The following is a 25,380-nucleotide window of genomic DNA, read 5'->3' on the forward strand; positions in this document are numbered from 1 at the left end:
AATCAAGTGAATCGACTGCGATATCAAGCACGTATACTAAGAGATCTATCAGGTAAACGAGCGTAATAGCTAATTTCACACATTCTATGATTCGATTAGGCGTATTAGATGAAAATCACGCCGATTGTCCTTGCTTTTGTTTTTTTTCCTATAATCGAATAACAAAATAACGTAATGATTACATACAAAAGTCATGAACAATGCTTATGTGACATTAGTTCATCTATTTTAATTATTCGTCGAATATTACATATATGTAGTGCAGGTATAGTTTATACTGCATATGCGTAGTGTTTAATGTAGTCATGTTAATGTAATTTTATACGTTTAGTTATAATATGTATGTGTAAATGAACTTGTTTTACTTATATTTATATACAATTGTTCAATTTTTGTGTGTATCTAATTATAATATGCTTAATTTATTGATTCATTTGAAATGCCCTCTAACTGTTCGATGAAATGTCTAGATGAATACGTTTTTGGTAATCACATGTTTTATCAATTACATTGTATAGATACTTCAAGCTACTTATTCTTTAGGATAAAACATATTGAATAATCTAATTATGGCAAGAGTTGTACAGTTCACTTGCTAGTAATTAAATCATATCTCGTTGTAAAACTTATTCGCCACTAATTTCCTGAGAATATGCAGCAACATGGCAAAGGAGATGGTAGCAACACATCACCAGTATCTCAACTCAATTAAATCATCAAAAACTGCTGGTTTTCTTCTAATTCAATTCTTCGTATTCGTTAATTTTAAATGCTCGATAGATATGTTGTTCCCTCGGTTTGTTCAACCTTATTAGTTTGATTATGTGAATACCGTCTAAATTGTGATATATGCATTGAAATCATGTTATTTTGGGGTTGATCCTATAGTATAATGTGTTATATATATATGTGTGTGTGTGTTACTATTGTGTCATATATAAATTGTAATTGTTTGCTTTAATTTGTAATTAGGCTATGAAAAATATAAAGCAAAGATAAAAATAAATCGTAGTGCTGCAAAAAAATATATACATTAATATTGTATAACATATGTGTAGTACTAGAGTAGGCGTATTACAGTGAAATCACCTTCTATAGTCCGTGTTTTTTTAATGTTTAATCAAATAATACATATATGCAATACATATTATAAGCATGTTATAATGCATATACGCAATACATATTATATGCTTATTTACGTATAGGCATATGAGTTATGTTATCTACATATATGAATTGTTGTTATAAGTTGTATTACATATATGTTATAAGATATAATATGCATATGAATATTATATGTTGTATTACATATGTGTAGCTATAAGATTTTACATACATATAAACTATCTTGTGTTACATGTATGCAGAGCTAAAATATCACATGCATATAAAATATATGGTATTACATTTATGCTTTGCTACTATGGGCTTTATTATGATCATATGTTGTAGGCTAGATTTGGAATGAGTTTACTTGGTGTTGGTGTAACAATAGGTATAAAGACACGTTACTATGGGCTATGAGTAATATAATTGTTTGGATTGCAGCCTGTGATTGTAGGTAGCTACTACAAAATTGACATTACAGTTAGCTGGATCGTTGCATGAGTCCTGTGGAGGTATGATTGTGTCTTTGATATGACGTGGACGATTGCTATTAAGATTTACAGTTGGATTTATTGTTGGGTTGGGTGTAAAAGTCGGACTAATATGCACAATTTTTTGACATGGGTGCACAAAATCCTGACTTAAGTAATGATTTAAGTGTTAAAAGATTGTTGTTGCTCTTTGTTAAGCTCTATGTATTGACAATGATGTTGAATTCGTTTAATTCCTTATGTTAATAAATGCTTCAAATGTTGGCAGGCAAATAATAGCTCTTGGTTCTGCTTGAAGTCTAGAAGCTGATTAGTTTTGGCAGGTTTGGTATCCTTACAAGATTTTTATCAAAAGTGTTGGATATGAAGCCTGGTAATTGGATGCTGCAGATGGATTGTGTTGGTAATTGCTTGATTTTGCAGCTGAATGATGTATTAAAGAATATGTCTTGCCGCTATAACATGAAGACTTCAAGCATTGGTGGCTGAAGTTATTATCATTTTGTTTGTGTATTGGTTTTGTATAACTGTTGTGGGTTGGTTTCCTTCTTTAGTTTTGGTTGTGGTATTGGTTGGTTATTTAGGCTTGATGTTTGTTTGGATTTGGGGCAAGTTGTCAAATTTGTTTGAGATAGTTGTGTTTAGGTTGGTCAACTTTGGTTTTTTTTATGATTTTTTTTGTGGGTGAGCGTCTTTATGGAAATGTTCCGAGACTCCAAAGTCATTAATTGTAATGTTTTTTTATAGTTTAGTTTATTGAAGGGGTCATCTCCTTTTAAAAATGCAAGAAAAAAACATAAAAAGAAGATTCAACAATGGCACCAATTAAAAGGGCATGTTTTTAGCACGCTTATCTTATTATTGTATATGATAGGATTTGTGTATCAGTTGTTAAAGCGTGAGATGGAATTTGAATATAAATGTTATGGTATATTTACATGGCTGTGTTAACTGATGTATGAAATTTGTAGCTGACTATTATGTTTAAAACAAAAAAATTGTATTAATATTATAAAACGTTGATGTAGTGTTTATATATGTAATGTTGATATATTACATATATGCAATAGTGACGTATTACGTATATTCAACACATATATTTAGTGATGATGCGTTGAAAATAGTATTGTTAGTGTAATTGTACATGTTTAGTTATACATCATATGTGTAATTGTTTGAACCAAACAATGTTAGAGAAACCACATTTATTTATTGGTAATGCATATATGTAGTGTATAAAAATAATGATGATAATGTTAGTGCATGATTTGTTTAAGCATACTACATATATGCAGTATTACCATGTTTCCATTATGTATGTTACTGTATTTTATAACATTATTATATGATTGTACTAATTGTATTGCATACACATAGTGCTACTGTAATACATATATGCAGTACATTGTATTAAAAATATGTAATACTACTGTATTACACGTAAACGCTAAGTGTTTAGTTTACAACTGAGTGACGAAGATAATACATTAAAGAAACCAAGAAAAAGAAAATAAAATTCATAACCAATGCATATTTCTGGTAAAGATATTTATACAAAAGTAGCCCTCAATCGATCACGTCTATTTTGGGGTATCAGGTTAATATGCTTGATTCAACGCCCAATTTATATGTATGCTCGTTACTTGACGATGTAGAATTTGCGATATCGTGCAGTACTTCAGCTAAAGGGATGATGGTAATGGGTATTCTTTGTATCCGGGAACAAAATTTTACCTGTAAAAAGCTAAAACAACAACCAACATACCAAATATCAATAGAATGATCATAAGTCAACTCCAAAACTGCATAATACAATGTTTGAATAGTCAATAACTGCTTGAATAGTCAATAAACTGCATATATTACACATCTTTTGTAAAAAAATAGATAGTACACATATGTAATACTCGGTATTATGTATCACACATCCTGTCCATTTTTCTAATCCACGTATGCAGTCTATGTACTAATACACGTACGTAATACATGTACTACACGTATGTAATACATGTATTAAACCTTGTAAAACCTAATCCATCAATTAGGACTCTGTTTTCCTAATTTCTTGTATAAATGATAATTAACATTCATTTATCTACTAATAATGTCGTAACTCATGATTAATCAAATAAACTATGAAATTAATACATGAAACGAGCAGAATATGAATCAATTTATTGATTAAAAACATAGAATTTCGAATTGAAATACCTGCAATTGACGGGTTAAACGACCGAATTAATCAGTGATTAGGGTTCATAACAATCGAGTAGTCATGCTTTGTGATTTGCAAGTGTTAATTTCTATAGAAGGAGGTTTGTATTGAGATTGTTGTACAAGGAGGCTGAAGAGAACGTCGTCGAACAGGGAAGTAATATTTTTTCCCCTTTATTTGAGCAATTTACAATTGTAACCCTATAATTAGGAGTTCCTTAGTTCTCTCTCTAAATAAGAGTTCTCTCTTGATCCTTCCCCTATATATATATATATATATATATTCTCTAAATGCCTCAAAATCATTCACTCACCTCCTGTTTTTATTTTCTTTTAATTCCCTCCTTCACCACCACGACTAGCCACCATCACCAACACCAGTACACCACCACCGGCCACCACCATCATCACCATTAGAACCATCACCACCCACCAGCACCACCTACCACCATCACAGCTTGAGTATGTTCCACATAAAAGTCCACGTCAAACGTTTTACCATACCGTACTTATTCAACATCTTGGCCTTCCATTATTCACAAGTGAATTGGTAAACTTGAAGATCATCACTCCCACTTTATCGCATTCGGCGATAAAGTAATGTTATGTAGATTTGCAAACAAACCAACAAATTTGCGAATTTCGACCCACTATCCCATATCATATCGGGATATATGCATCACTTCCCACCAGCTTGTAAAATAACTCTCGTACTCTAGTCCCAAATATTTTGCTTTTCCGATAGTCTTCTACAAAAAAACAGTTAACAAATGTTAAAAATGAATAATAAAAATTTGATATGAAACCAAAAAAAATGGTGAAATAAAATACCGCATTTTCGATCCTATGATATATCAACTAATCACGGCACAAATCCGTTTTCTTGTCTTTCGTCTAAGGAATTGTTTTTCGTTTCGGAAAGGTCGCCTCAACTATTCCCCTTGAACCTCCCCCTCTTCTCGTTTCTTTTTTATCCTCACACTCCTCCCATTTAATTCTAACAATTATTAGATCGTTTTTTTTGACATCTTTCATTCAAAGCCTCTTGCATCTCCGGAATAAAAAAAGTCACGAGATGGTGGTGTCATGTGACTCAAGTTTTGGTCAACTTCCATGGTATACACGTCATCTTAACATAAATACATATTTGGATGGCAGCAATTCCCTCATGGATCCATATATTTTTTAAGAAATTTGAAGCAATGAGGTAGATTCGATCTTTAAGGTAAAAGGTGTAGAGAGAAATGAGGAAGATTTTTTTAAGGATGTTGAGAGAAAGAAGATGGTGGATGATTTTAGAGGTTTAAATGGTTAAAATATGTAAAATATAAAATTATTTTTTTAAACCTAACGGTTATGGTGTTTGCTACTAGCATGGCAGTGAATCGGTGGCTAACGCCTTGGCTAGCGAGCTACAAAAGTTAGCCTTACTTGAAGTAAGTGTTTTTGTTGTTGTTGGTGGTGGTGGCAATGACCGAAAGCGATGGCTGGTAACAATGGGAGATTGGTAGCGGCGGTGGTGAGTACCAGTGGTTGGTTACAGTGGGTGGATGGTTGGCAGTGATGGTGGTTAGCGGTGGCGGCGATGGTGGTGGTGGGTAGTAGTTACGGTGAAAGGGTGGTGGCGGTGGTGGCGCCAACGGTGGGTGGTGGAGGGTTGTAGAGGTGATATAGTTGGGGGGGACAAGGGGTGAATTGAATGAATTTGAGGTGTTTTATAAGGGAATAGAATGGACAAGATGATGATGATGATGATGACTGATCCATTCCATTGATCAATCAAATAGTACTCTTTTTTCATTCCTTCACAATGATCAATTCCATCCCACTTGTCATAACTGTATATCGAACGCTACTTAAGTTTCGCAAACATGATAATTGGTTCAAATAAGAAGTATTGTTTTGCTAGAAAAGCTAGGAAGGATGGTATATTTGTCAATATAAATTTTTACCCTACATATCAATATAACACCCAGCCACACCATCGTTCTTTCCATCCTCAACATCATTTACGTTTCCACCCTACCACCCACCTCTGTCACCCGTTGCCACCACCTGTAACCTATACCTCCGTCGCGCCCAACTGTCGTTGTCCGATCATAACCCTAAGCATGGCAGTCTCTTGGGCAATGATGCAACACCTCCGTAGTCTGAGTTGCAGGTTTCAACACCCCTAAAACACAATAATCGATTCCTATCGTCTGATTAAACAATGACACAACAAATCAATTAATTACATCTCTTCAAGTGGTAATTTTGATGACGATATGATAGGTAGCCTTTTGTAGTAGGCAAACACTCCCAAAGAACAAGATAAAGAAGCTAGATATTGAAACAACTTTTCATCATATTTTTCATTACTTCAATTCTAATAGAAACAACCTTTTATAGGCAAAACAAATAAACAAGGAAACGACCCACTATCCTAATAATTAGACCCATTACCTATAATACTAATTAATAAAATAAACTAGAATTAAAACTAGTGGTGCATGCATGAGAACATGGAGTTGAGTTGTTGCATAAAGTAGGAACGTGGGTACTAAATGCAATTGACAAAACATGCATGCAAGTTAAATGAAACGTGGGTTTATGATGGATGTGGGATTAAGGACGTATCAATACTCCCTCCCTAAAAAACGTCCTTGTCCTTAAGGACGGAATACGCGTCCACGGTGGCCGCCATTCATGTCTTCCGGTTTGATTCGGTTTCGTTGTAACGTAACGGTTTGATAGGTGCCATGGAGGTCGCCAATCTCGTCGTATGGTGGAATTCGGTTCTATGTTGTTCAATGGCGAGACTCGGGTTTTGTGGGTGCCATGTTGGGTAGGTGAACGTGCAGTTTTGGGGACTGGATTAAGGTGTCGATAGGTTCCTTTTGAGGTTTGTTTTGGTGCTGATTTCTCGGTTGGTTTGGGCGACGTTTGTGGTGCGGGCGAGGTGGTAGAAAGGATCTTTTGGGTACGGTTTTTGGGGCTGCTTGTTGGTGTCGACGGCTGCGTTTTTTGGATGCGGTTGAGGATATTTGATGTAAGAAAGGTTGTGGAGCAAATGGCTTAGGTGGCGGTAGTGGTGGACGGGCGACGAGTGGAGGTGGTGGAGGTAGACCGAGGCTAGCGCAGAATTCGACGAGGCGTTGTTGGTTTTTCTCGATAGCAGCCCACATTTCATCGAGCAACAACGTAATGTTTGACGTCATGTTGGAGGTGAATTCGGGAATGAAAGCACCAATTGATAGTAACCCTTGAGTGGGTCGACCTCCAAGATTAATAAGAATTAGGAAGACAATGTTTTTGGAACAATTTTCTCTTCTATATCAAAATGGTAATTACAATGCTTTAAATAGTAAAAGTTCCTAAGATGCACTTTATTCTTCTAGCTTTAAATAAGGAAACATGGCTACCACTACCTACATGCATGCAGAATCATGGAAACGTGGGATTACTTCCCAAACTAATGCTAGGTGGTTGTTGACTCAATTACTTGGTTGCCACGAACTAATCCAACAAAGGGGCTGGTGCTTTGATGTCTTCCTTGGGCCGGGTTGATGAGGTTTGGGCTTGACCCATTGTTATATGGGCCGTATCACGATAACACATGCGTGCTTGTTGCGTTAATTGAATTCGTTAAGTATCCTGTGATTAAATTGTGCCCTAGCCATCTATATTGTTTTGCCATTTGGATTAAAATTAGGTCTTAGGGGTGGTTAGTGGTGGTGAACGGTGATGTTGAAGGTTCAAATTGATTTGTTGCTATACCGTGGTTTAATTGATCCATCGTGACCTTACTAAAAACACAATGATGTGGGCCTACAATAGTGAGATTATAAAACACAATCATGGGATGAAATAAAACACAATCATTATAACACATAATAAGATTAATAACAAATTGAAAATAACTATATACTAATAACACTACACAGATTCACCTAAATCAAAAAACACAGTAAACACAATGAAAATCACTATGAAAAAACACAATAAAAAAACATAATAGAAAAACATCATTTTGGTATTGATAAAAACCCTATTGTTAAAACACAATGAAAAAAAAAACTATGCTAAAACATAATTAGGTAAAACACAATATAGAAAAAACACAATGTCCATAACCTATAAAACAATGTATAAAAAAACTCACTACATTTTTTATAGCAATATGATACTCATATTAAAAAAACGCTCGTTATTATCATGATTTTGATTTTTTAATAAAAGTACAGTATAAAAAAATTATGGACGTTTTACAATGATGGGGGAATTGACATGTATCATGCATGTAGAGAGAAAGTCAACAATTAAGATATGTGTTGTTTGTCTTTCTGAAAAAGGTCTGCGCAACCTCTTTTGTCTGCGCCGTCCAGATCACGCGCATACATTGCCAGATGCAGATTGTTTGTTTTCTCGAAGATGTTTCATTAAAAAACGTATGCGCAAGCTCTTTTTGGTGCAGACTTGGCACATCCACTTCTGAGATCTTATAAGGTCTGCAGAAGGCTAAAACACCACACCCTACCAACACCCACTGTCCAATATCACCACCACCCACCACCACCGTCCGCCACCACCACCACCACCCACTTTTCGCCATCACCACCGCCCACCCCACCACCCACCGTCCGCCACAACCATCGTCCACCACCCACCACCACCGTCCGCCACCGTCTACCACCACCGCTGTCCACCACCCACCACCACCACCACCACCGCCTTCTTCCACCACCACCACCACTGCCACTACCACTATCACCATCCAACACCACCACTGTCCAACATATGCCACCACTACCGTCCACCACCCACCACTAGCGTCCGTCGCTACCACTACCGTCCACCACCCACCACTAGTGCCCGTCGCCACCACCGACTACCACCATCGTCCACCACCACCACTGTCCACCACCCACCATCGCCTTCTACCACCATTGCCTTCTACCACCGCCACCACCACCACCCACCACTACCTCTATCACCATCCAACACCACCACCATCCAACACCACAGTCCATACACCAACACTAGTGTTTTTTTAGCAATCTATAGACGTTAGCGTTTATTTTAGCAATTTACAGATGTGTTCTCTCCATATTATATATGATTATGTATGTTTCTGCTAAAGAAATAACGTTATGAAATTTGACAAGAATTAACATAGGATTATAGGATTGAACATTTAGGCTTTAAAATAGATGAACTGGGCTTGGGTTTTGTTGACATATCTTGTTGAACATAATATTTTACCCTTAAACAAGTTTCTTTGTATTTTCACCTTTGTTGTATATTTTATATGTTAGCAAAAGAAATTAGAATAGATACATAAGGAGGAATTGTTCTCAACTTTCACAATTCACCTTAAACATTGTTTTAAGCACAACATCTATCAAATAACATTATTTATGAAAAGTACAGAACAATTGATTTAAAAAAAATGTTATTGTGGTTTTATAAATATTATTTTAGTGTTGTTGAATATTATTTAAAATTCTATGTTGAATGAATTTTTTATTTAAATTTAGCTTATTTAAAAATTTCTGTTTGATTTTAGCTTTTTACAGACGTTAAAAAACAAACGGTCTTCTTTTTGCAGACTGCAGAGGTTTGGTTCACCTCTTCTGCTATAGATGCTTGCAGATGTGGTCTGCAGACTGCATACATTTTACCTATGAGAAAACAAACAACACCTAAGTGTTATCTATTATGTCGTCCCTTTGTTTTATACTTAATTCGAATGAGTTCCGGTACAAATAAAATTAACGTACTACTCATATAAATAACTAGTGTAATTATAGTTTTTAAGTAGAGTAATTATGTTGTAAAATGTAAAATAGTGTAATAATAATTACTGTAATTCAAAAATTATAAAATAATAATAATTACTTTATTGACAACATAATTACTTTAGATTCATTCTTATACTTTCTACAAAATCATATTCTTATTTTAACTTACCCCTTAACTTTAATAATTTAGCACATAGAAAAATATGATTTGCCTCCCTGTGTAATATCAGCGGGGTACCACTAACCCTTGAAAACTAAAATACGCATATTGAACCCATGTGTAATATGGACGGGCTCAGTCTACCCCCAGCTGTAAAAATGAATGGTTAAATGACAAAACTACCCCTCCATCTTCATCTTCATCTTCATCTTCATCTTCAACATTCAAGAAACCTAAACCCAAACCCAAAAATTCATCCATCTCCATCTTCATCTTCATCTACCCTAATTATCATAAAGATGAATATAAATAAATCCAAACCAACCAATTCATCCAAACAATACATACCAATTCACCATATACATACCAAATATCATACCAATTATACCAAACAATACATATCGATTCACCCTAAACACGCCGCACCCCTTCCTCGTCGCACATCCCCGTCCCCGCTCCCGTCGCACCTTCTCGTCGCCGTCACCGTAACTCTATCCATCTCAAATGGAATCCAATTTGAAGATGTCAAGAACACCAATAACACACACACTGTGTAAGATAATACACTTTAGATCTATGGTTTTTTTTAAAAAAATTCTTGTACAAAACTTTGTGGTTAAGGGTTTGAATCTGGATTAGGATGATAAATCTGTTGATTATTGAGATTGAATGTGGTTCGTGTTTGGGTTTGGTTGTGGGATGATGATGGTGTTCTCGTGGATGATGATGTTGGTTCGCGTTTGAGCTGCTGCTTTCACATTATTATTATAATTATTATTTATCTAATTACTAAAGTGTCCTTGAACCAAACTGTCAACCAACGATCAACTAATAAACAGGGGTTTAATACGCATAACCAGTGGCTCATATCATTATTATGAAAAACACATGGGTTCAATACCCGAAATTTAATTTCAAGGGCCCCTGTCAAAATTACAGAGGGAGGCAAATCATAGTTTTCTATTTAGCAAAGACCCTTGATATAAAATTTGAAATTTAAACAAATCATCACAAGATCATTCCTCAAAGTCTCTTTATCTACATTAACTTGGTCGTACACACTAATCATATTAAACCCACACACACACGACAAACCTCAACCTAAACCCCACGACGGAGCAAATGCTCCGGCCAACCTGAATAATATTCCGATACCAAATTCACTTCATTTCATCCACCATGTTCTTCCACTCATCTCCATCATCCCAAACCCTAATCCTCCGGTCATTCAGAACCCTAATCTCACTCTCATCCAACCCCATCACTCTCTTCACACCCACACACCACGCCCTACCTCACTTCCACCAAACCCTAACACGATTCTCACATTCGTCTCCGATCGCAACGGCGGACCGTCAGTTTTCTGGGTTTAGTCCCAACGGAGTTATAGGCAAATGGGTTTCCTCGTTTTCGTCGGCGCCGTCGGTTCCGGCGGCTGCTGTGGTGGAGTGTGATGAGCAAGTTAAAGGTGTTGAGGATGAGTCAGATGATGTGGTTGACGAGGATGTTAAGCCGCCTATTCCTGTTAAGGCTTATTTCTTCTCCACTAGGTATATTATTATAATATATATGTATATGATCTAATTGTATTCTTATTTGTTAAATAATATGTATTATGGCATGAATTAGAAGATTAGGAGGAACTGCTTTGAATTTTTATAAAGTTACAGTTAGAATTTGTCGTAATGCTGTACACCGAATACAGGTTACGGCTTGAACCAAACCATTTGTTAATCGTTTGGTTTAGCTAATTTGGTCACGGGTCTGTTACTTTGGCTATGCCGACACTAATATCATAACCGAATTACAATTTTAGGTTATACAGCCTGGCTTAACTGAACTATATGTTAATTGTTCCGTTCAGTTAAGTCGGTTAACACTTTAACGGTTAATTCCAGAAGTTCTTCTCAACTAGGTATATATGTTCATACTTGCTTGAATTAGCGTTTAAAAAAAATTATAATGCAATTGTATTGTTATATGTTAAAATAAAGACATGTAATTAAATGTTTTTTATAACATTTCATAGGGCACAAATTAATTGAATAGGAGGAACTGTTCTGAATTTATAAAAAAAATACAGTTAGAATGTTTTGGTTCGGTTAATTCGGTTATGCCATACACTAAAACCGTACAAGTTTTGGTTAATCGGTTATGGCCTAACCGAACAATATCGGTCAAGTTGGTTATGTCATACTCTAAATCCATAATTGAACTGCAATTTTTGGTTAATCGATTATAACATAACCGAACAGTTCAGTTCATTTGGTTTCAGTTTGGGTAGTTTGATTATTTGGTCACCCCTGATAATTGATATGCAAGTGTGAGTGTAGCTGGTTTGGTTTATGTAATTATGCTATTGTAGCTTTATTATGAGCATATTGTCTTGTGATTATTTACTTGTTGATTTTGTTTTCAGTGTGAATTTGAAGGAGTTAATGGACCAAAACAGACCTAATTACATCCAGCCTACTTCCAGGATGACTAATTATGTTGTCCTGAGGTTTGGCGACACAAAGCCTGAATCTATTGTAAGTGTTATTTTTTTATTCAATTGTTGGTTTCCGGTTTCCTTTATTGTATGTTTTCATGATTTCGTTTAACTATGATTATGGTTTTTCAGGGTTTGGGTGCAAGTTTAAGTGGGAGTGACAATGTCTATATGGTAGTTTTTCAGTATGGTTCTGTTGTCTTGTTTAACACTCGTGAGCATGAAACCGAGCGGTATCTTAAAATTGTAAAAGAACATGCTTCTGGGGAGCTCTCTGAACAGGAAATGAGAAAAGATGGTAATGTTTCATTGAGCTTATGATATATACTTTTCATTTAGATATTAATAGTTAGTCTTTTGTTATTAACTCAGAGTATGAAGTTAAGGAGAAACCAACATTGGAAACGTGGATGGAAGGTGGGCTAGATTATATAATGCTTCAATATTTGAATATTGATGGGATCCGTACAATAGGCAGTGTTTTAGGCCAGAGTGTAGCTCTTGATTACTATGTTCGCCAGGTATTATAACTATCTACAGTTCAAGTTTCTCTTATTAATTGTTAGAGCCTTAGAGATAACAATTTTGATCCATTTACTAAAGAATAGGTGAATTTGGGTTATGTTTCATATCTAGCATGCCAAACAAAATAACACAATAAAGTTTGCTTAAAACTAAGGAAATTGTATGCCTGTAAACGAAAGTGCTGAGTGAACAGTTCGCGAAACGATTGATGAGATGTTCGTTTATGGTTGTTTATTTAATAAGCAAGCGAACATGAACAATTTTTTTTATTTGTTTAGTTAATAGAATGGACATGAACACACGTCTCGTTTGTTCATCTACGTTCATTTTCTTAACAAATGAACACGAAGATGTTCATTTTTTTAACGAACACGAATAAGTCTTGTTCGTGCTCAGCTGTTCAGTTTGTTTACAAGCCTAGGAAATGGGTAGAACGGGTTGAAAGACAACTCGAGCACATCAGTAGTGCGTAAAACCTTCTTAATTATCTTACAAAAAAATGCTTATAATTGAAATAAGAATACGTGCATCATATTTTGCACACTAGCTATTTCTTAAAAGATTAAGAATTTAGGACATACCTGTTAACCAACTTGCATGGTCTGCCAATTAGGGCATGCCTAGTAATTATGAAAACCTTGTACTTGTTTTAGGTTGATGGAATGGTTGGAGAATTTACTGATATTAATCGTGGTATGGAGAAAACTGGAACGTTTACAATGAAGAGGAAAAAGCTATTTCAGCTGGTGGGGAAGGCAAATTCAAATCTTGCTGATGTCATACTTAAGCTTGGGCTTTTTGAGAGGTAAGTCTTAAGTTATAACATTATAGTTTTTTTTTCCTGAAAAATCGTATAAAAAACCTGTTAATGGAAATTGTATCGGTGGTTACATAGATCTGATATTGCTTGGAAGGATGCTAAATACGCACAAATATGGGAGTATTTAAGAGATGAATTTGAGTTGACTCAGAGATTTGCTAGTTTGGATTTTAAGTTGAAATTTGTGGAGGTAAGATACTTGTTTTCTGCAAATTCCATTTTAACTTTTCTTTTTGCGTTAGAATAATTGTTTACTCATATTTTGATTGCAGCATAACATTCGGTTTCTTCAAGAGATACTTCAGAACAGGAAGTCAGACTTTCTGGAGTGGCTGATTATTATTCTCATAGGTGCTGAAATTCTCATATCTGTTTATGACATTGCGCACAAGTCTGTCACGGCTCTATAGAAAAGATCATTTTGTTAATAATTTTGACTCGCATCCTTTTGCTTTTTTATTTAGTTTAGAGAACTAGCCTATCTTTGGGAAGATGCATAAACTTTGGGTCAACATTTTAGTTGATGAGTAATATTTTTGCTCCTTTAATGGTTAAACTAATGTTTTCAAATTTAGGACGGTTATTGAACCGTTCGCTCGGCTGTTTCACTGGTTACAAAATGCGGATGACATTATATTTAAGGCCAACATTATTAGTATGATGATAGTTATGTTATTGTATTGAATTTAGTATTCAAGTTTTTCTGCTGGAATTGATAATTTATCAAATATTTTTTCGCTTTGAGCCAGTTTTCTGGTTTATTCCATGCTTAATCCAATTCAAGATAATGTTATATAAGAAATTCACGATTATAACTATAGAAGTAGCTAAACATGTTAACAGAAGTTAGTAAAATATAAGTCATTTTATCTAAAATTATACTAGAATGCTGAATGTATCTAGTTTTTCTTTCTTTCGCTTACATGATCCAAGGCGGCCATGCTTTAATGTGCCCCCGGGTTTGCAATCTTCTTCCTGCTTGTCGAAGTAGTTCTCGTCCATTTAATCACATAGTACATCATCGTTCCCAGCACAAGCAACATTATAATCCCACCAAACACAGAAACTCCAATAACATAACTATATAAGACGACGCCATAAAGGCTACCGAAGCTGTCACACCCGGCCCTGAACGGCGGAAACAGCCGGGCGCGCGCGAGTGGGGATTGATAATTAAGCACGGGCCATTGCAAAACATTCAAAGATAGATTTTCATTGCGCATGAAAAGTTTAATACAAATACATTACATTGTTTAAATATTACATAAAAACATCCAAGTATAAAAACTGTTGAAGATTTCCACGCCATATCCCCTTTGCGTGGCGGGAACAACCGCGCGCATCGAAGGGATAGAACTAAAATCTTCCAAAAAGCTAGTTTTAGATGTTCAGCGTGAGGTGCTCTAAGTGTGACTCCATGCGCTACCTAGTTATCTCCTGAAAGACACGTAAAACATTTGAATCAGTATAAACTGAGTGAGTTCACAAGTTTTAGTAACTTGATAAATCGTATTGCATCATAGTCTTGATAAAAATCATTCTAAAACATAATTCTGATAGCATCATTGAAACACATGCTTAGTAAAACATAGTTCTGATAACGTTTCCTTTGATAAATCCGTCCCGCGGGTTACGCGCGAACATTTCTGAGAACCGTGCTCGTCTGTGTAAGTGGCGCTGCCACTACGAGCGAATAATACCGTCCCGCGGGTTACGCGCGGACGTTGTGCCGGAAAACAAGGCGCTCGTCTGCGTAAGAGGAGCGACCTCTACGAGCGGGCTCAATCCCATAGTACTGCCCCGTGACATGCTAGGCACTCGTCTGTGTAAGAGGTGCGACCCCTACGAGTGGGCGGATCAAACCAGCAGTCCCTACCCTTAGAGTTCCAATGGTAAAGTGATCACTTACTCGAATCTGGTGCACTAACATCGAAAACCATAGATAACCGCTTGCATTGCTCATCATGAAACATAATTTAAACACATAATCGCTTGCATAGCTTGTAAGTATACCATGATAAAACATTATTTCAGTACGTGTCCCTCGCCCCGAAAACAGTTTGAAAATAGTGAAAACAGTGAAAATAGGGGCTGTGAGACTCACCTGTGGTTCTTGTTAAGGGATTAATCGAGATTCGGGTTTTCTTGGTGTTGGCCTCGGAATTGAAGGTCTAGAATACGATTAAATAACAAGTATATATATTAAGATCCAGAAATAGGAGAATATAAGGGTTGGAAAGTAGATCTCAGGGTTATAATCTCGGCTTACCTAGTAACAGGAACGGAATAGAAAATCAAACGGATGCTTGGACGATGATTAGTGAAATTTGCAGTTTTAAGAGAGAAGTTTGAAGTGTGTTTGGGTGATAATTTGGGTTACATATTTATAGGCAAGATTTAGGGAACACAATCCCTTACTTTAGGGGATTGTAATCTTTTCATATCTAGGTGTAATGATGATAAAGTATGGAAATTATTATTATTTATTTAAAAGTGGAGGAGTGGGTAAAAGGTTCTGATTTGATTTGGACATGACATGCAGGTCTGTGGTTGGTGAGAGTAGGGTGGCTGACAGTTGACTTTTCATGTTACAGTATGCTTTTTCAGGTGCTTTTGTCAGTGTAAAGTTAAAAAGTAGAAATCTCTGAAACACGCAACTGTTTCCTTTTTGGGCGGGAATAATCCCCTTATATCTGGAGATTAGGCTAAGTGTTCTGTGCGTATAGCTTTGTGCGCATAGCTTTCTGCGCATAGCTTTCTGCGCGAAAGACATTTCTTTGCTGCGGGTAGGTACGTAACCTTCTCGCAGTCAGGGACATTGAGTTTCATTTGTAGATTCTCCAGGTGGTCTTGGTATTTCAACATAGTGATCAGTCATGTTGAAGTCAATTCCATCTTGGAGCTTCGGACAAACTAACTCTCAATGTTCCCGCCATGCGGGGAGGTTAGTTCTCCTTCCGCACGCGCATAAACGATTTAGGATGCACCCGCCTTAGCATCGTGCGGGATGGTCAACCCATCAGACAACATAAAGTTAAGTTACATGAAAACATAAAGTCAAAACATTCGCGCATGGCGCACATAACATATGCCCACGCTGGTTCTTACATCGCGCGCTCGCGCAGGGCGTACATAACAATTGCCCGCGCTGATTCTAACATAGCGCGCTCGCGCAGGGCGCACATAACGTGCCCGCGCTGATTCTAATTTAGCGCGCATAATATTCACAATCACCTAATTATTAGGTTGATTACTTGGTTTATAGGGTTGGGAGATTACCGGGTGTCACATTTTCCCCCTGTTAAGAGAATTTCGTCCCGAAATTTAGGAGACGTCGCTGGCAGAAGCCATGCTCTGAAAGAGGTGTGGGTATTTCTTGCGTATTTGATCTTCTCTTTCCCAAGTGAATTCAGGCCCACGCCTTGAGTTCCATTGAACCTTTACTAACTTGATTCTGTTTCTGCGTAACTTTTGTTCTTTCCAATCGGTTACTGCTATAGGTTCTTCTACGAAGTGCAGTTGTTTGTCGATGTGAATCTCTTCCAACGGTAAAATCAACGTTTCGTCAGATAAACACTTTTTGAGGTTGGACACATGAAACGTATCATGAACTCCACTGAGTTCGGCGGGTAAACGGAGTTTATAAGCAACCGGACCGATCCTTTCCAGGATCTCAAATGGTCCAATGTAGCGCGGATTCAACTTTCCTCGCTTGCCGAAACGGGGAACTCCTTTCCATGGAGAGACTTTCAAAAGTACTCTATCCCCTACTTGAAACTCCAACGGTTTCCTTCGCACATCTGCGTAGCTCTTCTGTCTGTCGCGCGCTGTCTTAAGGCGATCCCGTATCTGAAAAATCTTGTCTGTTGTTTCTTGGATCAATTCTGGACCAGTCATTTGCTTGTCACCCACTTCAGCCCAGCACAGTGGGGATCTACACTTGTGCCCATACAAAGCTTCAAACGGCGCAGCCTTGAGGCTTGTGTGATAACTGTTGTTGTAAGAAAATTCAACCAATGGGAGATGAGTATCCCAGCTACCTCCGAAATCGATTGCGCACGCGCGCAGCATATCTTCCAATGTTTGGATTGTTCGTTCGCTTTGTCCATCCGTTTGGGGATGATATGCCGTACTCATGTCAAGACGAGTACCTAAAGCCCCTTGTAACGATCTCCAAAACCTTGAGGTGAACCGACTATCTCTATCAGAAATGATGGACACTGGGACTCCATGTTTTGAAACTACTTCTCGAATATACAATCGGGCTAACTTTTCCATCTTATCGGTTTCCTTGATCGGCAGGAAGTGCGCTGACTTAGTTAGCCGATCTACAATAACCCAGATCGTGTCGTAACCCCCAGGTGTCCTTGGCAGTTTGGTGATGAAGTCCATAGAGATTTGTTCCCACTTCCACATGGGAATTTCTGGCTGCTGAAGTAACCCCGACGGCTTCTGGTATTCAGCCTTTACCTTCGAACATGTCAGGCACTTACTGACATACGTCGCGATGGCGCCCTTAAGATTGGGCCACCAATACAGCACTTTAACATCTTGGTACATCTTGTCTGCGCCAGGATGTATGGAATACCGCGTCTTGTGAGCTTCGTTTAATACTTGCTCGCGCAATCCTCCCTTGAGAGGGACCCATATGCGGTTAGCAAAATATCGAGTGTCGTTTTCCTTGATCTCCAAATTCTTAATCATACCCCCAAGGGATTCGTTTTTAACAAACTCTGGTTTCAAGGCTTTTTGCTGAGCGTCTCTGATGCGGGTAGAGAGATCTGCGCGAATGGTCAACCTTAGAGCCTTGACTCGTAGCGTTTTTATTCGCTCATTCCTATTTAGCGCGTCTGCTACCACGTTCGCCTTTCCAGGGTGGTACTTAATTTCACAATCATAATCATTCAACAACTCCACCCATCTTCGTTGCCTCATGTTTAAATCCTTTTGATCAAATATATGTTGAAGGCTCTTGTGATCCGTAAAGATTATACACCTTGTACCATAGAGGTAATGGCGCCAAATCTTTAACGCGAAGACAACCGCTCCAAGTTCCAGATCATGCGTTGTGTAGTTCTTTTCATTGGCCTTGAGTTGGCGCGAGGCATACGCTATGACTTTGTCTCGCTGCATAAGGACACATCCGAGTCCCTGATGTGAAGCGTCGCAGTAAACGACGATGTCATCCGTCCCCTCGGGCAGAGACAAAATTGGCGCACTACATAACTTCTGTTTCAACATTTGAAATGTCGCTTCCTGATTTTCGCCCCAACCAAACTTCTTGTCTTTCTGAGTTAGCGCGGTCAGAGGTAGAGCTATCTTGGAGAAGTTCTCAATGAAGCGTCGATAGTAGCCAGCTAGTCCTAGGAATTGCCTCACCTCAGTTGGGGTTTTTGGCGCTTCCCAGTTTTCGATGGCCTTGACTTTGGAAGGATCAACGTGTATTCCTTTCTCGTTTACAACGTGACCGAGAAAGTGAACTTCTCTAAGCCAAAACTCACACTTGGAAAACTTCGCGTACAACTTTTCCTTCCTCAACAATTCCAAAATCAATCTCAGGTGTCGCTCATGCTCGGCCTTGGTCCGAGAGTAAATCAGAATGTCATCTATAAATACAATCACAAACTTATCCAAGTATGGTTTGCACACGCGGTTCATCAGATCCATGAATACAGCCGGCGCATTAGTTAGCCCGAAAGGCATCACTAAGAACTCATAATGGCCGTATCTAGTTCGGAAGGCTGTTTTCGGCACATCTTCCTCATGGACCCTAAGTTGGTGGTATCCTGACCGTAGATCTATCTTCGAATAATAACTGGATCCCTGCAACTGGTCAAATAAGTCGTCAATCCTCGGTAAGGGGTACCGATTCTTGACTGTCAGCTTGTTCAGCTCCCTGTAGTCAATACACATCCGGAAGGAACCATCCTTCTTCTTTACAAACAGTACTGGAGCTCCCCAAGGTGAGAAGCTTGGGCATATGAAACCCTTATCCAATAGTTCCTGTAGCTGATTGGATAGCTCTTGCATCTCAGATGGAGCTAATCGATAAGGCGCTCGAGCTACTGGCGCAGCTCCTGGGACTAAATCAATACGAAATTCGACTTGTCGCGGCGGCGGTAATCCGGACAAATCTTCAGGAAAAACTTCTGGAAATTCGCGCACTACTGGTAAGTCTTCAATTCTTCGCTCATCTCCTTCCTTCTCTACTACATGCGCCAGGAAGGCGTAGCACCCTTTCCTTAGGCACTTGCGCGCCTTTAGGCACGAAATCAGTTTCGTCGCAACTCCCCTTCTTTCCCCTTGAATCACCAAGGTTTCTTCGTTCAACAGTGGGATCCGAACCTGCTTCTCATGGCAAATAACCTCCGCGTGATTCTCGACTAACCAATCCATACCTACCACAATGTCAAAACTTCCCAAGTCTATCGGCAACAAGTTAATATTGAACCCGTGACCTCCCATGACTATTACACATTGTTCAGTTCTTTCGTTCGCGCATAACTGCCTACCATTGGCTAGTTCTATAGTATAAGGTGTGTCTAGCCTACTGGTTGCTAAGCTTAGGGAGTCTTTAAACTCAGCGGATATAAAACTTAGGTCAGCACCAGTATCAAATAAGACAGATGCAAAATGGCCGTTCAGTAAAAACGTACCGGTTACCACATTCGGCTCTTCTTTTGCTTCGCCTGCGCCGATCACAAAAGCTCTCCCGCGAGCCTGGTTTCCCTTTTGTGGGCAATCCCGACTGAAATGCCCTGGTTTCCCGCATGCGTAGCAGTTGTCACTGGCTCCAGCTTCCTTAGCACGGCAATTCACCGTCTTGTGCCCTGGTCTGTTACATTTGGCGCACATGACGCTCGCGCATTCACCCTCATGGTGAAACTTGCATTTGTTGCACCATGGGTAAGGCCCGCTGTATCCTTTCCTTGATGGCTCCGCGGCTTGGATCGCGTAAACCCTTGCGCTTTCCTGCTTCTTGAACGGTGGCTGCTTGGAGTCGGACCCTCGGTGGTGAGAGTTCCATTTCCTCTTGGAGTCAAAGGTTCGCTGCTCGTTTCCGCGCGTAGTCAACATGCCCGCACGGACCGTATCCCTTGTAAGGGTGATGGCCCGCGCTACCGCCTCATCAAAGGTTGGGGGCGCTGCGGCGTTGAGCGGAACCCTAACAACAGGAGGTAACCCAAAGATATACCTCTCGATCTTCTTTTCCTCCGTGTTTGCCATGTCTGGCACCAACTGGCAAAGCTCGTTGAACCGGTTGTTGTAGGCGTCGATATCCGTTCCTATCATGGTGTGGTTCCAGAATTCCTGTTGCAGACTCTGAATTTCTGCGCGAGAGCAGAACTTTCTCATCAACATTTCCTTCAGTTCCTCCCAGGTCTTGTGAAGAGCAACTTCTCGCCCCAAAGTCTTCACTTGAAGCTTCCACCAAGACGAAGCTGCTTCTTGGAACATGCAGGTCGCGTAAAGGACCTTCTGGTTCTCACTACATCTGCTAATGGAGAGAACTGTCTCCATCTTGTCAATCCAGTTGTAGAGCCCAATGGCCCCTTCGGTACCCTTGAATGGCCAAGGCCTACAGGCCATAAATGTCTTATAGGAGCACCCTTTGTCCAAGGCTCCTGATTCGGGTTCGGGGGTCTCGTTCTGACGACCCTGACTAGATTCAGCCTTGCTGGCCTCATGTGTCGCGATCGCCTGCGCGATTATTTCCGCGAGTTCCTCGGGTGTCATGGTAATTCCCTTGGCTCTGGTTGGAGGCATTCTCGTTCTTAAAAAAAGAGAAAATATAACAAACTTAGCGCATGTACCATGAGCACATAGTGTTTTTATCCTTAATGTTCACTAGACATTGTGTGACCCGTGTTCCTAAGTGTGTGTGGTTTTTCTTTTGAAAATACTTTTCTTGAAAAATACTTCATGCGATTCCCCGACGGTTATAGTCTAGGTTAAAACTTCTTTTCCTAGTTCGCTATAACCAGTGCTCTGATACCAATCTGTCACACCCGGCCCTGAACGGCGGAAACAGCCGGGCTGCGCGCGAGTGGGGATTGATAATCAAGCACGGGCCATTGCAAAACATTCAAAGATAGATTTTCATTGCGCATGAAAAGTTTAATACAAATACATTACATTGTTTAAATATTACATAAAAACATCCAAGTATAAAAACTGTTGAAGATTTCCACGCCATATCCCCTTTGCGTGGCGGGAACAACCGCGCGCATCGAAGGGATAGAACTAAAATCTTCCAAAAAGCTAGTTTTAGATGTTCAGCGTGAGGTGCTCTAAGTGTGACTCCATGCGCTACCTAGTTATCTCCTGAAAGACACGTAAAACATTTGAATCAGTATAAACTGAGTGAGTTCACAAGTTTTAGTAACTTGATAAATCGTATTGCATCATAGTCTTGATAAAAATCATTCTAAAACATAATTCTGATAGCATCATTGAAACACATGCTTAGTAAAACATAGTTCTGATAACGTTTCCTTTGATAAATCCGTCCCGCGGGTTACGCGCGAACATTTCTGAGAACCGTGCTCGTCTGTGTAAGTGGCGCTGCCACTACGAGCGAATAATACCGTCCCGCGGGTTACGCGCGGACGTTGTGCCGGAAAACAAGGCGCTCGTCTGCGTAAGAGGAGCGACCTCTACGAGCGGGCTCAATCCCATAGTACTGCCCCGTGACATGCTAGGCACTCGTCTGTGTAAGAGGTGCGACCCCTACGAGTGGGCGGATCAAACCAGCAGTCCCTACCCTTAGAGTTCCAATGGTAAAGTGATCACTTACTCGAATCTGGTGCACTAACATCGAAAACCATAGATAACCGCTTGCATTGCTCATCATGAAACATAATTTAAACACATAATCGCTTGCATAGCTTGTAAGTATACCATGATAAAACATTATTTCAGTACGTGTCCCTCGCCCCGAAAACAGTTTGAAAATAGTGAAAACAGTGAAAATAGGGGCTGTGAGACTCACCTGTGGTTCTTGTTAAGGGATTAATCGAGATTCGGGTTTTCTTGGTGTTGGCCTCGGAATTGAAGGTCTAGAATACGATTAAATAACAAGTATATATATTAAGATCCAGAAATAGGAGAATATAAGGGTTGGAAAGTAGATCTCAGGGTTATAATCTCGGCTTACCTAGTAACAGGAACGGAATAGAAAATCAAACGGATGCTTGGACGATGATTAGTGAAATTTGCAGTTTTAAGAGAGAAGTTTGAAGTGTGTTTGGGTGATAATTTGGGTTACATATTTATAGGCAAGATTTAGGGAACACAATCCCTTACTTTAGGGGATTGTAATCTTTTCATATCTAGGTGTAATGATGATAAAGTATGGAAATTATTATTATTTATTTAAAAGTGGAGGAGTGGGTAAAAGGTTCTGATTTGATTTGGACAGGACATGCAGGTCTGTGGTTGGTGAGAGTAGGGTGGCTGACAGTTGACTTTTCATGTTACAGTATGCTTTTTCAGGTGCTTTTGTCAGTGTACAGTTAAAAAGTAGAAATCTCTGAAACACGCAACTGTTTCCTTTTTGGGCGGGAATAATCCCCTTATATCTGGAGATTAGGCTAAGTGTTCTGTGCGTATAGCTTTGTGCGCATAGCTTTCTGCGCATAGCTTTCTGCGCGAAAGACATTTCTTTGCTGCGGGTAGGTACGTAACCTTCTCGCAGTCAGGGACATTGAGTTTCATTTGTAGATTCTCCAGGTGGTCTTGGTATTTCAACATAGTGATCAGTCATGTTGAAGTCAATTCCATCTTGGAGCTTCGGACAAACTAACTCTCAATGTTCCCGCCATGCGGGGAGGTTAGTTCTCCTTCCGCACGCGCATAAACGATTTAGGATGCACCCGCCTTAGCATCGTGCGGGATGGTCAACCCATCAGACAACATAAAGTTAAGTTACATGAAAACATAAAGTCAAAACATTCGCGCATGGCGCACATAACATATGCCCACGCTGGTTCTTACATCGCGCGCTCGCGCAGGGCGTACATAACAATTGCCCGCGCTGATTCTAATTTAGCGCGCATAATATTCACAATCACCTAATTATTAGGTTGATTACTTGGTTTATAGGGTTGGGAGATTACCGTGTGTCACAGAAGCGCACACAGAAGCTATCCATATTAACCTCGACCACCTTTCTTCTCTCGGATTTCGTCACACCTCTAATTCCCAAAGTCATGAATCACCACCACTGCTAAAGACGAATAAAGACCAATCGCGTTGAAAATAAAAAAAGATTTTGAAAGAAGTCAAGTGGGCCACTACCGCCATCCCATCATCGTTGTGCCCACCGGGAACTGTAAAAATTGCGGCAAATGCAATGGTTGCCAACAGCACTGCCACGGTGACTGAATTGTTGTCATTGCTGATTCCTTTACGGTGGAGTTTTCTGACTTGTTTAGCGATTTTGTGGACGTCGCTTTTTATCTGACTCACTGTGTTTCTCAATTCGTCTTGTGGGTGGTTCAGCTCGTTGGCTAGGACTGCACGACACCATATCTGTTAAATGTTAATTCTTTTGATGGGGAAAGCCCTTGATCAGCCATGTCGAATGCGGTTTTGAAGTCACTGGTTAGTGCATTGACATGTGTATCAGGGAGGCAAAACAGCTCATATACCAGCAGCAACTTAACCACCTCACTGCTAGTCCCTTTGACTGCCATGTGTAATGCAGTTTGACCCTTTTTGTCCATCCTTCGAGCCAGTTGTGGGTCCTTTTCAAGCAAACTTTTGACAGTCTCAGCATGGCCTGATCTTGCAGCCAGATGCAGTGCATTTTTACCATTGGATCCGGGAATATCTAGTAAGCTTGGATCCTTTGAAAGTAGCTCTTGAACAACGACTGTGTGTCCTTTTGAAGCTGCAGTGATAAGTGGAGTAACATTGCCTTGTGATCTGGTTTGGCAAAGTGATGCATCATGGTCAAGTAGTAGTTTGACAATGGCTGCAATAAGAGTCAATATTAAGATGTTTGCATATTTACCATGATGGCCTTGACTAGCAGCTATATGCAAAGGATCAAAATCCAAATGGCTTCTTCTAGTAAGTGTTTCTTTATCCGAGTACTTCAAGAGTTCTTTCACAACCTCAAGATGCCCCTTTTCAGCAGCTTTATATATTGCGGTTTCTCCCAATTCGTTCACTTCATTCACCACCGATGCTCGGATTTTCGCCACCTCAGCATCTAAATCATATCCCACCATTTGTGAATTGATATCATCAAGAATATGCTTTATAGATGCCAAATCACCTCTTTGAGCTGCAAAATGCAGCTCAGTATCGTTATGCCTGCGTGTCACTTGCTTCATCATAATCCGTTTTCCAGAAGGTGTAAGTACCGATGCTGGAGCAGATGTAGAAGATGATAATGGTTCAAGAAGGTTAGAAGTTTGATTTTTCTTAACTGGAGTCAGGAGTAACCCTCTTTCTAAATTTACAGAAGCAATTTTTACCAAATTACAACTTATCAAACTAAAAGAAGTTACTGTTTTTAGCATATTTCTCCAAGTTCTTTGATAGGCTACAAAACTACTCAGTTATCACTAAAATCAGATCAAGAACATTGATTAATTTGGGGGCATAATCACCGGTTACACAAAATGCAATAATCTTCTTCTTCTTCTTCTTCTTGTAAACATTTCAAACATCATTTTGCTACGTTTAATCCAGAGATATGATACAAAGAAGTTTGGAATTTCAGACGATCGATCTGACTTTTATCAATCAAAAGTCATAACTTATAAGAAGCAAATTAG

General features: G+C 39.1%; 1 protein-coding gene and 1 pseudogene across 1 annotated transcript; one reads left to right on the forward strand and one right to left on the reverse strand.

The window, feature by feature from the left end:
* The first annotated feature begins 10,870 nt into the window (after positions 1 to 10,870).
* LOC143549938 (protein RETARDED ROOT GROWTH-LIKE-like) lies at positions 10,871 to 14,105 on the forward strand. Its single transcript, XM_077040706.1, has 7 exons — positions 10,871 to 11,305; positions 12,175 to 12,286; positions 12,379 to 12,544; positions 12,619 to 12,767; positions 13,425 to 13,576; positions 13,667 to 13,781; positions 13,864 to 14,105. Exons 1-7 carry the CDS (start codon positions 10,935 to 10,937, stop codon positions 13,999 to 14,001), a joined length of 1,203 nt encoding a protein of 400 aa, XP_076896821.1. The 5' UTR covers positions 10,871 to 10,934; the 3' UTR covers positions 14,002 to 14,105.
* A 401-nt stretch (positions 14,106 to 14,506) lies between these two features.
* Positions 14,507 to 25,122, reverse strand: LOC143549540 (ankyrin repeat-containing protein ITN1 pseudogene; annotated as a pseudogene).
* Between the last annotated feature and the right edge of the window lie 258 nt (positions 25,123 to 25,380).

This window comes from Bidens hawaiensis, unplaced genomic scaffold (assembly GCF_021521415.1).
Source record: "Bidens hawaiensis isolate Kalapana, Puna unplaced genomic scaffold, B.hawaiensis_p1.1 tig00000978_1, whole genome shotgun sequence".
NCBI lineage: Eukaryota > Viridiplantae > Streptophyta > Magnoliopsida > Asterales > Asteraceae > Bidens > Bidens hawaiensis.

Coding starts and splice junctions, on each gene's coding strand:
- LOC143549938 (XM_077040706.1), top strand. CDS start 10,935: ATGTTCTTCCACTCATCTCCATCATCCCAAACCCTAATCCTCCGGTCA. Junction 11,306..12,174: donor GCTTATTTCTTCTCCACTAG/GTATATTATTAT, acceptor TTTTGTTTTCAG/TGTGAATTTGAAGGAGTTAA. Junction 12,768..13,424: donor TTGATTACTATGTTCGCCAG/GTATTATAACTA, acceptor TACTTGTTTTAG/GTTGATGGAATGGTTGGAGA.